Consider the following 12,878-nt stretch of genomic DNA (forward strand, 5'->3'; position numbering starts at 1 on the left):
TATCAGTTAGCACCAACCACAAATAACAGACAACGGGGATGTCTACATCTTTGCAAGTAAATGGCTCATATTAAACCTATCAGCTGCAGAGACTTTAGATTTGTTAATCCAGATGAGCTCCATGAAAAGCAAGAAGTTTAAACTAGTATGCAGAAGTCTTCATGAGTAACTCTAATTATTGACTTTTACATTAATTACTGACAGCGGTAACCTCGAGTGATGCAGTGCACCAAGGCTTGAGTTTGGACAACAATCAAGAACCGGAGATAAAGATGTGAAGAGTACTAAAGCAAAGTTTATTAGAATTAACAAAGAAAACATCACAAAGACAAAATATCTATAAATCTATCTTATTTTCTTTGTCATACAGCAAGTTTACTCCAGACTTGACGAATAAACTTGGGAACTGTAAAGCAGTCACATTTAAAAGGTGGGGTGTAGACAATCAGCTAACCTTAAACTGTCACAAACATCCCAGAGAACAGCTTCTGTGTGAGGAAAATCTCTGGATTTTTCCTGTTTATATTCCACACACACACACGCGCACTCGCACACACACAAACAAACGCACGCACTCAGACCAGTGTTTTCACTTCGGTCTTTCTGTTGTTCAGACAGGATGCTACGCACTTTGCCTGGAGACTCTCGTCTAAATGAAGAGTGCTACAGTCATCGTGTAGCACCTTCAGGGTCTCAACAGGTGACAAATTATTGAAGTCTGGCAGATGACCATGCGCACATTGTTTATTTATAATTATTTACATATCTGCAAAACAACCAAACCGTTCCCTTCGTCAGCGTCTTCACTACGCCTCGGGACCGTCCCCTCGCTCGGCGGGGCTCTCGATGCCACTGGAAACTAGTGGATCCTTGTCAGCTCCTCTACAATCTTAATCACCTCGTCCACTGTGGCTTCACGCTTCATGCCGCTGCCGTCATCGATCTGAAATTGAATGACAATTGGAGCTATGAGGCTCCAATACTGAGAACCCCCCCCCCCAGTGCCACTCAGCCTCACTCCTTCACCTGCATTTATTATTTCACTTGAGTGGACATGAAATGATCTAAAAAGCTTCTGAAAAAAATTACTCAACGCTTAGTTTCTGCCAATTTTTTTATTTATCTATTATTATTATTATTTTTTATATGATTGCACTTAATCCGTGTCATTTTTTTCATCACTTTCTGCTGCCTGTAGAGGCTCTTGGGTTTTCCTGCTGTGAACCGAAACTTCTTTCTACTGGGATTTAAATGATGGGCTTTCAATGAAAGTGCAAGCAAACAACACAAAAGAACTGATTACATTTTTTTCTTGGACTATGTTTTTTTTTTTTTTGTCCGAAAATGACTAAAATGGATAAGGCTGGATTCCAGAGTCTTCTTTGGACAGAGTAAATGTGATGGCATCACTTGAGCTTCATAAAGCTGAGATTTTAATGGGCTTTTTAGCGTATTAAGATGCTAGGCTGCTGAAAAACAAAACAAGAAACTGTTAGTTGCAGGCTTAATTTTTTATATCAAATATGCAATCAGTTTTTAGTGTACCTATTTTTAGTTGCACAGAGACACCAGTGAGCAGCTAACATATTTTATTTTTATAGCAGTGATCCAACTTTAGCAGAACCCTGGCTTTAAACAGGCATCTCCTGGCAAACAAACCATCCAAATACTTTGGACTGTCTTTATTGGCTGCTCTCGGGAGGCAAACAGGGAACAGCCTTTGTTTATCAGCTAAAAGTGTAATTTTTTTTTTTTAAATGCAGTAAGGCTAAGAAGACACACAAAGCAGTATATTGTTATTTGTTTATATGCCAAAATTTATTTTCCCACCTGTTCTGCTATGAATGTTATTTCCAGTTCCCAGTCAGCTAATAAAAACTGTCCAAAGAGTCATTCAAAGTTCAGCGTCGCTTTAAGCCAAAAAACCACAAATACAAACTGCATCCTTCTTCACCAGCTGCTCCGGTTGGACCTGTTGGCTTCTGTCAACCTCAGTTATTACACCAGCTTTCATATTTGTTTGTTCACTTGAAATTTACTAATAACAATATGCAACTATACTAGAGGGAATAACACTGAATTTACTTCAGTGATATAGATGCAAGTCCATCTCTGCACTCGAGCTGAGTACACATGCCATAGAGAAGAGAGCTGTCTCACAAACCTAACACAAAGTATTTCTTTACACCAAAATGGCACTGCCTGCAAGATTTCCAAAGCAATTCAAGTTCCTATTTTAAAAGTTATGATACAGCTGCACACCCGGGAACAAAGTGTAAAATTTCCCGAAGGAGCCTCAGACTTTCAAAACAACTGTGGAGAAAGAGCCTCCATATTACCGGCAGGTACGTGCTGGAGAAAGTGATGGAGGCAGGAACAGACAGGCTGTAAGCTAAACACTAAACAGGCACGGGCCCGATGCCTCGCTGCTCTTTTGAACATAATACAACTTAAATATGAAAAGAGACGTGAAGACAGAGGTTTGGGAGGCGGTTTAAGATTGGACTAGAGCTGCTATAAGACTGACGAGGCCAATCTGACAAGCTGCAAGCGCTGGCAATGTTTGTCGTGAGGAACTGATGCTCTCTTGGTAATCACTGAACGTTCCAGGAAGACGGGGATCCTGAGCATACTGACTATCTCAGTTAGCAGACTTGAATCCAAGTGAAAAGATTTGGTGGGATAAAAACAATGAGCTTTTACAAATGAGGCAGATGGAAAACAGCAATTATAGACAAAGGCAATCTGACTAAAGTCAAAAGGTTCAGAAAGTTTAATGTCTTTCTTAAATATACTGACTAATCATTTGCAGAGGCCAGCCCACACTTTATGTGTAATCAGTGATGACAGTACCGAGGGATGTACAACTCTTTCTTGTACTCAACTAGAGGTCATAAAGGGAAAAGTCATCAACAAACTGTTGGCTTGGGATGAATAATGACTTCTATTTTGTTTTACAACATGTTATCACTACACTAAAAACACCAAGCGGACTCTAAAGAGACCTCTGTTGGTATGTTTTTGTAACAATGTTTACTCATCACTTGAAAACCATCCTGGTTAAATGTAGATCCGAACGGACATGAGCTCCTACCTGCAGAGTGCTGACAACCTCCTGCATCTTTGCCCGGCCGAGATCCAGGAAGCTTTCAATGAGGTCCCCGTCAATGAATCCCGTGGCCTGCTCCGTCTTTCGCTCCGTGTGGAAGGACCTCCAGGTGCAGCGCAGTCAAGGAAAATCAATACAAGGCAGTTGCTTCGCCTGAGGACAGCACCTTCGGTACAATAACGCACACTTTACCTCAGGCCGAGTCAACAGATATTCACTACAGTGAGAAAGCAGTCTAATAAAAGCAGCACTGCTCAGAAGACCAGAGAGAAAAGGTTGGTTGAGTCACCACGTTACTGCTGAATCCATAACAACTGTGCAATGCTTAATAATACTTTGGGGAATGTATTATCTAGACTAACATGCCTGGACAAATCAATGAAATCTAAAAAACAGAAAAATGCCCTTCACAATTTCCTAAAACCAGAGGAGATTTTCTTAAGCTTAGTTTTGTCTGACCAGCGCTCTAAAACCTAAAAACAAGCCGTCGCAGTACGTCAGTAGAAGATCAATGCAACCAGTAAAACCTCACATCAGAGAAATCAGAAGTGGCTCAAGTTTTGCTTAAAAATGATAAAATAAGTCACAAAAGACTTCTTTTGCCAACTGCTAAATTGCTTTAGTTTAAGCTGTAAATACAAATCAAATGATGAGACAAAAGCCTGTGGAGCCGAATACAAATTTTCGCACACTTGAAATATCTATCAAACAAATCAAAGCTAATTAAAAGAAAACAGTATTACTCCTCTCGCTTCTCAAACCACAGCTGCCAGTGCAGTTCACCTCCATCTTTCTGACAGATGGCAAGCGTACTATAAAAGTAAAAAGGATATAAGTTGTGCTCGATTTTTCCCACGCTCTTGATGACTTTGTTGAGGCGGTTCTGCAGGTCCAACAGGAGGCTGTACCAGCCCTCGGACAGGGATGTCACCAGACCTAAACACACAAACACGCACACGTTAGTCAAAAACACAATGGAGGCGTTACAGATTTTCACCTCGGCAGTCTTTTGCAGCAGATGGGAAATACTTCTGGGTTCACATCAGCGAGAAGAATTTTAAGGACTAGATTCATAATAAACTCATAACAGCTGTATAATTAATAAATCAAAAGATCATTAGTGTGACTGCAATCTCCCTAATACAAATTTCATGCTTGTATGCTGGGACTATGTTGGGTGTAAAGAAGCATGATTTCAATAGTTCAATAATTTAAAAGATTTCCAAACGGTCTCATTTTGAGACCGACTGTGCTGTAAATATTGTAGTCGCACGGTTTTGGGGGAGTGGTGCGCTCTTCTCTGTGCTACAAATTAAAGTTCTGGCACACAGAGTGGGCTAATCTAACGCTCTGGGGAAGTAATGTGCACTCAAACTGACTGCCACAAAAAACAAAACAAAACAAAAAAAAAGCAACTTGTGAACAAAGAGTTGCACTGATGTGCAATGCAGAACTTATTTCTGTGTCTGTAAAGTCATGAAAGTGCTTTGGGACATGAGCCTGGAGGATAGCAGGGCAACAACTAACTACTATAATCATCTATTAATCTGATTAGCTTTGACTGAGAAATGTCAGAAATAAAAATGTAAAACAAAACTTGGAGCAACAACTTGATATTAGGCACTTAACGCTTTTATGTTTAATAAAAAATGCTAAAGTGAATACGCTGTATGGCAATGTGATGGAAGCCTGTGCCGTATGCGTCAATAAACAGTAAATTCTATTTAATATGCTTTTTGTGTTGCTGTGACTGATGTGGAGCAACAGAGAGACTATAAAAGTGTTCCAAATAAAAGCTGCAGAAAAAAAATGCGACATTATTTTTCTTCATCAGAGGGTTAATGAAAGGTCTTTGATCATCAGTCTACCCTCTCCTTCTCCCTTTTCCACTGGAGGATTAGTGCCAGCAACTCAGTGCACCCAAATACCACATTCTGCATCAACAGTTCTGGATGAAAAAAACCAATGAATATGCATTTTCTCCTGCTGATCTTCTAGGAACTTGTATGTAAATTGGACTCATGGCTCATCATTTGCATGTTGTCTTGTTTTGTTTAACAAACAGTCAGAAATTTTTAGATAGAATATATATATGAAGTTGGGGAAAAAATTAAATCGAGAGGAATAAATAGATAAAAACTACAATTTATTCATTTTGGCCTCATGCTAGAACAAAACATATTTTGGAGGTTTAGCTAAAAGTGAATCAAAAAAACTAAATAAAACATTTTAAACTTCATCACACTGATTAAGCTCCGCAACTCCTTAGAAAATACTAACATCCAGTATTCTCTATTTGACTAATAACAAAAGTAAAATATTTAGAATTTACATTTAGCATTGAAAGACTGTTCCTAAAGCTCTGCCTTTCCCAAATAATGGACTCTCCCGCGTTACTTCAATCAATCACAATAATCTTCCCATCTAAGATTACCTACTATCCGTTTTCAACAAGTTTATTGCAAGTTTATCTGCTTGTTTGTTGCTATCTGGCTGGAATAATCTTGCGGCCTTGCAGCTTCTTCCCAGTAATGTCTAATAAATCAAAACATCTCAGAGCAATAACCCTGGCAGAGGTATTTATCTTCATTAGACACTGAAGCTCATTTTAGTTTACCAGCTCCTGTGGAAACCTTTAACTGGAGCGTACAATGGAAATTCTCGTATCCTGTTAAACTTTCTTCTGACACTTTTTCAGGAGTCACAGAGAGAGTGCTGAGGGGAAATTATGTGCTCTGGGAGACCAAGGGGTGAAATACTGCTGTGTCTGAATGTTGTGTCCTCCGCGTTTTTCATCCCTGCCTTCATTACTGCCAGGATGAAAGTTACTAGTTTTAATCTGAGTAATGAGGTGTAAACTGTGATTTCTTTTCCTTTCTTATTCCTTTCTCAAATGGAAACATTAGTTTTAAAGAAATGGCTTTGGAGACATTTGTGCACCGTCTAATTAGCCTGAGGAATATGAAAACACTGACAGTGACTGTAGCACTGCAGAGCAGTCATTTGCTAAAGGACTGTCATTGTGAGATTTTTCACCGGATTTATTTATTTTTTTTCTTTTTAAATTTCCTACCTAATCTGTTAGAAAACTGTTCACAGAGATACCTGTGGTTTATCCTGAGCAATGGAGGCAGCGTTTTGAAGCTTTTGATCAACAAAAAATATGCAGCTCTGTAAAACATAAAAACCACCTGGCTGTAATAATCTGCTATTGTCTTAAATATCACGGCGACGCCACTGCGTGCAATAGGTCGGCAGCCTCATGAAATTTCCCCTTGTGGGACTAATAAAGGTATATCATATCATATCACATTTCAAAACACTAGAAAGAAGTAAGAAAGAGAAACCAGGTTTTTTAAATTAAAACTCTAAAGACTTGTAGAATTCTTCTCATTATTCATCTACATATGCTGATCAGCAAAAACACAGAAAACACAGAGGTGAAAAGATCAACATTGAGAATCTCACTAGAACTGGTTAAAAACAAAAAGAAAGAAAAAAATGCTGCCTCTTAGACTGTGTCCTTTCCTGGCGCATTTCATGATGCACGCCTTACTGCTTGAAAAGAAAAGAGCCTGGGTGCTATAAACTGGCGTGTCCAGACCAGTCACCTGAGCCAGTAAGAGAGAAGATTTCTCTCTTAAACCTACAGCAACTCCTCAGTTCATCAATAAAGAGCGTAGCAAGAAGAAGAAGAAGAGGGAGATTCAATAAAGTGCTCAACATCTAACCTTTGACAGCATTAAATTTAAAATGAACTGTATTTCCAAAAACAGTTTCATTTTATTATCTTTTAAAATTAAACACAGGGTTAAAATGAGCTTGTTCTATTTACATCTTACACCACAGAATAACTCCTGCTATCAATCCTCTATTGAATAACGATGGAAACTCTCAGCAGTGGCTACTACAAATAAATCCATGCTAATCTATAAAACTGGACATTACTAATGAGTGGGAAAATATTCATATTTTTGCCATTTAGGTGAAGTAACGCTAAAAGAGAAATTTCAGCAGTTAAAAATCAGATTTAGCCAACAGTTAGATGACTGGAGCCCCTGACTTCTCAGTGCATCTTTGCACAAAGGCTGAAAAACAAGGAGGGCGGGGATAAATCTTGCCTGGCTCTGAAAACTATCTACCTCCCGTCACTTCCACTAATTAACAAATTATCTCTCATTTGTCTGACCAGGACAAAAGCCAAGGTGAAAGTAAAGTTTTGGAGTGCTACATGCTGAAAAGTTACTTGGCTGGGAGCCTCCACTCAGTTCAAGGAAACCAGCGGACAGTAGGAAGTTCCTACTACCAGCCAAGAAACAGTGCACCGTTTGTCTTTGTGTAGACTGAGAGGCAGTGGGAACTAAATATTGTTACCTTTGTCACTTGGCATGTAGTTTCCACCTTTTCTCAGTCTTGGGAAGCTAAGCTAACTAATACTGGCTAAGCTAAACTATGCTAACTAATACTGGCTGTAGGCTTACAGCAATTTGTCATTTGTCATCAGTGCACTTACCAATCATGCCATTAACCGTGCCAAAGAGCACTGAGCCCTGGGTGGGTGTGGAGCTCTCGCCGAGGTTCTGCAGCACCAGCGAACCATGGCAGAAGACATTTACAAACTCCCCAAGGTGAAACAGCCCCACTTCCTGCAGGTGCTGACGCTCCTCGTCTGTGGTGGCCGCACTGACCGGAGAAAGGACGGTGGGAGAGAAATGCAAAAGGTGGAGAGTGAGGGATTACAAACAATAAAGAATAAAACATGTGAGAAAAAGAGTTGATGTATGAGCAAACAGGAGAGAAAAAATAAAGTGCAAAAACAAAGAGAAAATTATGTTAAGGGAGAATAAATTATTGGGGGACAGACTTGATCGATTAAACAAAACAAAAAACAAGGGGGGTAGAGATATTAAAAAGCATTAGAAAAGGTCAGAGAATGATAGAGAAGTAATGGATAAAAGGGTGAGAAACGGGGGAGAGCAACAGGAAGAGAGATGTGCCACAAAAATAAAGGTCAAAAGCATTGAGAGGTCCAGCTTGATGTAGAAGGCGGATAATAAGCTGGGACATAAATGTAGCACACTCACTTCCAGATCACATCTTTCTTACTTTTCCTTAAAGTCAACACTTGTTTTATAGCAGAATTACTAAAGAGAGAAAGGCAGCAGAGTGACTAAAAGTTCACCGCTGAGATAACTTCCAAAACAAATGCAAGGACAATTGCTGCTGCATCACATTCACTCCAGTGATGGTGCTCTACAAAGTACCGTGCAACTCACGGTAAAAAACACCCTCCTAATAAGATGATACTGCTTTCAGTGAATAAATGTTGGAGTTAACACAAACTTTTTGATGGTTGACTTCAATGGAAAATGTAATGGGGCCGTAATGCTTACAGGAATCATTCACGTTAATGTGCAAAACTACTCACGGCACCGTTTATACTGCTCCTCCTCACCTGTCCTTTTGGCAGACAAACAGATTGAAGGCGTTCTCCGCCCCCAGGAAGTTGTCGTCATCCAGAATTTCCACTGCACTCATCCAGTTAGGATTGAAGTCACGGGCAATCTAAAGCAAATAATAAAAAAACAAAACAAACAAACGTAAGATATGTCAGAGAAAACAGTAAACACCAGAGAGGTCCTGGGCAAAACAAAGGTGGTACTTGTCTCCAAGTAGATACTGCATTATCTATGAGCTAAGAAGTGCTGACTCCAAACATACTGCTTTTATGTTTCAAGCCACGAGCAACATGAAATGTCCTTGAATACAAAGGCATGAAAAATGCTTTTCAAATCTGTTCTATTCATGCTGATTATGCGCATAGAGGATCCTGAACTGGGTCTATGATGGACACTATATATAACTCAAAGTATTTGCACTGTGAGCTCACTGGCTTATTTTAAATGAAGGATGCTAGATCATGTACAACTCCAGCAATAAGCCAAACAATGCTTTATCATCTATTTTACTGTTAATAGGAGTCTAATTGGCAAAGTAGATCACCGTGCTGTATTAAAGATGACTGAAAATTAGTGTTTGAGATGATAAACACATTAAGATGACCCCTATTGATCATTACAAAGAATACAGGTTCACATGACTACAGATAAATATAAGGCCAATATTTACTTTTAATCTTGTTTATCTTCTAAGGTAAATATCTAGCTGTTTATCTGTTGAATGTGTCATTACATTCAAAAGCTAGTTGCAAACTATCTCTGCTTTCTGTTTGGTGTTGAGCAGTAGGGGTTATACTGTAATATCTATCTTGAAATATTTCAGGAAAGGTGTGATAATGATATTTCTAGCAATGTAGAAAAAAAAATACTGAACTGAAGCAGCACTTATAAGTGTAAATAAATGAAGGACATTTTCCAGCCTCTTCCAATGAGCTACTGTCCCTGATGACACACTTCCTAATTTGAAGTGTGAATCTACTGAAACAAGTTGTTAGCAGGAGGAACAATATAGTGCAACAGTAGTGACACAACATAAATCAGGTGTAGCACCAAAGTAGTTTGAGTAGCTAGTTTTCCCAGGAAATCGTTGAAAATAAAGTAAATGCTTAACACTAAGTAATTTAACATGGTAGCAGATAGGGCTGTTCGATATAACGATATATATTGGATGACGATATAAAAACGTCTATCGTTTCATTTTACGTTATTGTTTGTTTCATGGTGTCGCAAAATAAACTGTTTACGGCAATATTTTTTCATCGTTCTGATGATCACTGTAGTGGCTAAATTAATTATATTAATTTCTCTCTTAAGTTCTCTCTTTCTCTTATATATATATATTTATTTAATATAACCACACTACTGATGGACAAGCGCTTGTTTTTATGCCTTGTGGTTAGCAACAGCGACGGTAGCACCTTTGCATGTCCGCTTGTTTATGTTCCACATAAACCTTTCACAATAAAGCTCAAGATCCTGCTGAGACTTTTCAAAATAAACTGAATCACGTGAAAGAGCAGATTAGAGCCGCCAGGTGCTAAAAAATAAACCTTAGACTCAAATGTTAGAACAGGCAACCCACAGCACGCCATGTAATAAATACAAAGAAAACGGCGGCCGTTACAACTTATGTCTAAAAATGTGTAGTTTCATGCATCGGTTAAAACACTCGACTCCGGTTAAAGGACGCTCTTATATCGGGATATGAGATTTTGGTCATATCGCACAGCCCTAGTAGCAGATGGTGTTGGGCAGCTCCTGATAAGTTACAATGTTAAATTGCTTAACTTATCAGGAGCGGCCCAACACCATCACATAAAAACATCCCACATCATCAACTGCAAGCATCTACTTCTTTGTAGCCAAGCTGCACTGGACAGCTTTGACCTAAAGTGTTGAAACACATTTGTTGTTTCCTTGTTTTGCATGAATGGTTTTCTTGCATGTTGTCGCGCTGGGTTGTATAAGTAGCTCCTGTTTTACATACTAAATCGTCATTGCAGGCTGACAGGTGTGGCTGTTGCTCTCACACACGCCTTGGCTTGTCTCGTTAGTCCATGCACTAGAGTGTAAATGTATGCCACAGCTATAGCAATGATATCACAATACGACATTTTAATATCACATATCAAATTGATTGTGTTATTGTGAATGATGTTAGAGTCCTGATGGCCAGATAGAGAAATATACAGCACTGTACACTAAAACAAACAGCCTGTTGCACCGAACCAAAGCTGCTGGCAGAGAAAATTAAAGATTTTCTATCTCCCAACAGCAAACTACAGAGTTTAGTACTTGTTTTTTTTTAGTTTTTTTTTTTAGGTGCAACACTTTATCTATTTTTAATGTAAAATATTGATTATACTTGCTTTGGTATGTAAGTAGATAATATTTTCCATCTAAAATTTTAAGGCACTTGAAGGTATATTTTGTTTCTAAATAAATTCAAGCCCTTTTGGTCTCCAGGACTTATTACACTGAGCATAACAACACAACACGCACACAATAGGATGCGTGACTCATCATCAAATCTCTGTATCTTTCTTCCACAAATCAATTTGAACACTTTGCTCATCAGAAGGCTGGGAGGTATGAGGCTATGCGTGGTAGACATTAAAAAAAAACAACAACAACATTTATACCCTGAAGAGAAGAGTGACAACATGCAAATGTGGGTAAACAGACACTAAACCAAAGTCTTTAAAAATAAAATAAAATTCTTTCAAAACCAGCAGCCTTGAATGAAACTCAAGGTTAATTTGTGTTTTCACAGCTGTTTTCAGTACAGACAAACCAACTTGTTTGATATATTAAACCTTCTCTTCTTACCTCTTCAAAGTTGCCCTCCATGGATTTGTATGCCAGCAGCAGGACGGACCTCATCAAGTCTCCCACCAGAATGAAATCTCCTTTGGTCTTCAGGTAAAGGGCCATAATATTGTTGTAGTGGTTACACTCGGTCCTCAGCTCCTTCTCGGCCGTCCACTCGTACAGACGGACCTTAAACAAACAAGAAGTGTGTATAATTGTTGGTTGTCAAGCTGCCAAAGATAAAAGCAGCAGTGATTAGCTTTAGCCATGTTTGATGAAGTGTATGACATTTTACTTCCACAATGCTATCACTCCAGATTGTGTGTGTGAGCATGAAGGCGAGGTGCTGATTGAGTATGTGAATTATAAGCTGCAACATTAATGAACATTAAACGGCTATTTACACTCGCAGTTTCATGCTGTCTGCACCAGCTAACAACTTTTTTTAAATTAATTTGAGTCAAGCAATTGACAAAACAAAAAAATCAAGGTAGACCAAATTTCTACTCATGACGGTAAACTCAATAGAACAAAGACTAGCCGGTTTTATTTGGAATGATTATTATTATCATTATAGTCATCATCTATTGTTATTATTATTTCAAAAAATGTAACTACATGTACAAAGTTTACATTACAACAACAACAAAGAAAACCAACAAAAACAAAACAACTTCATCCTTTATTCATTTAATGACGTCTTTTTGTTTTACTTTCGGATCTATTTTTTTCTTTGTTTTTATAGTTGAGTATAATTTAAAAATGTAATAAACATTTTCAAACTTTATTTACTCAGCTGTACTAGAGTTACTAAGGGGGAGAAAACAAACAAACAAACAAAAGAAAAAAGAAAAACGAAAAAAAGAGAACCAAAAAAAGATGGTTGCCCAGTGATTACATCAAAGTAGCTGCAATCACCATGCAATATCCTCAACCTCTGGGTCACCAATTTTGATCACAAGGTGATTGCACAGGTCACTCGTCTCTAAACAATCACGGTCTCACTTCAATCTATTTTGTATTCCTACGCTGCAATCAATCTGAATCAGTAATGACTCTTGACTGTTTGTCTTTGCAGTAGGGGACTCCACTCAGCTTGTAGTCCAATATAAGAACAACATTTCTACTTGAGTCAGGAATTTCTTAAATTTCCAGAAAAAATTTAAATTATTTGTTTGTCCATATCAAGTTTGAGCAGAAATAAAGAGTGTTGTGCTTAAAAGACACTAAGGTGCAGAAAGAAAGATCCAAGTGTAAAACTCTGTAGTTTAAAAACAAACAAACAAACAAACAAAAAAAGATAAGAAAAAATAAGAAAAATTGTCCAGTAAAAAAATCCCAAACATTTTGCATAATGCTCTACTGAGGTTGTCACCATAAAGAAAAATTAATACTGCTTCCAGGATTGATTACCCTTTAATCACTGTTTATCTTTGGGAGCTAGATGTGGAAAGTTAGCTGCAGTGAGTGATGAGTTTCAGATATCTGAAACCCATCAC

The 12,878-nt window shown here is 38.3% G+C and overlaps 1 protein-coding gene across 1 annotated transcript in view; it reads right to left on the reverse strand.

Annotated features, from left to right (window-relative positions):
- Window positions 1-275: 275 nt before the first annotated feature.
- The window catches only part of ddb1 (damage-specific DNA binding protein 1), a 47,068-nt gene continuing 34,465 nt past the window's right edge, over window positions 276-12,878 (reverse strand). The window contains exons 22-27 of the mRNA XM_085407116.1: window positions 11,398-11,568; window positions 8,565-8,674; window positions 7,623-7,792; window positions 3,943-4,045; window positions 3,095-3,218; window positions 276-943 (exon numbers count right to left, since the gene is read on the reverse strand). Coding sequence (XP_085263242.1) covers window positions 860-943; window positions 3,095-3,218; window positions 3,943-4,045; window positions 7,623-7,792; window positions 8,565-8,674; window positions 11,398-11,568 — 762 coding nt within the window. The 3' untranslated portion in view covers window positions 276-859. The remainder of the gene's footprint in view (window positions 944-3,094; window positions 3,219-3,942; window positions 4,046-7,622; window positions 7,793-8,564; window positions 8,675-11,397; window positions 11,569-12,878) is intronic.

This window comes from Rhamphochromis longiceps, linkage group LG1 (genome assembly GCF_057381845.1).
Source record: "Rhamphochromis longiceps isolate RC_006_pf linkage group LG1, R_longiceps_female_GT1.1, whole genome shotgun sequence".
In the NCBI taxonomy this organism is placed as follows: domain Eukaryota; kingdom Metazoa; phylum Chordata; class Actinopteri; order Cichliformes; family Cichlidae; genus Rhamphochromis; species Rhamphochromis longiceps.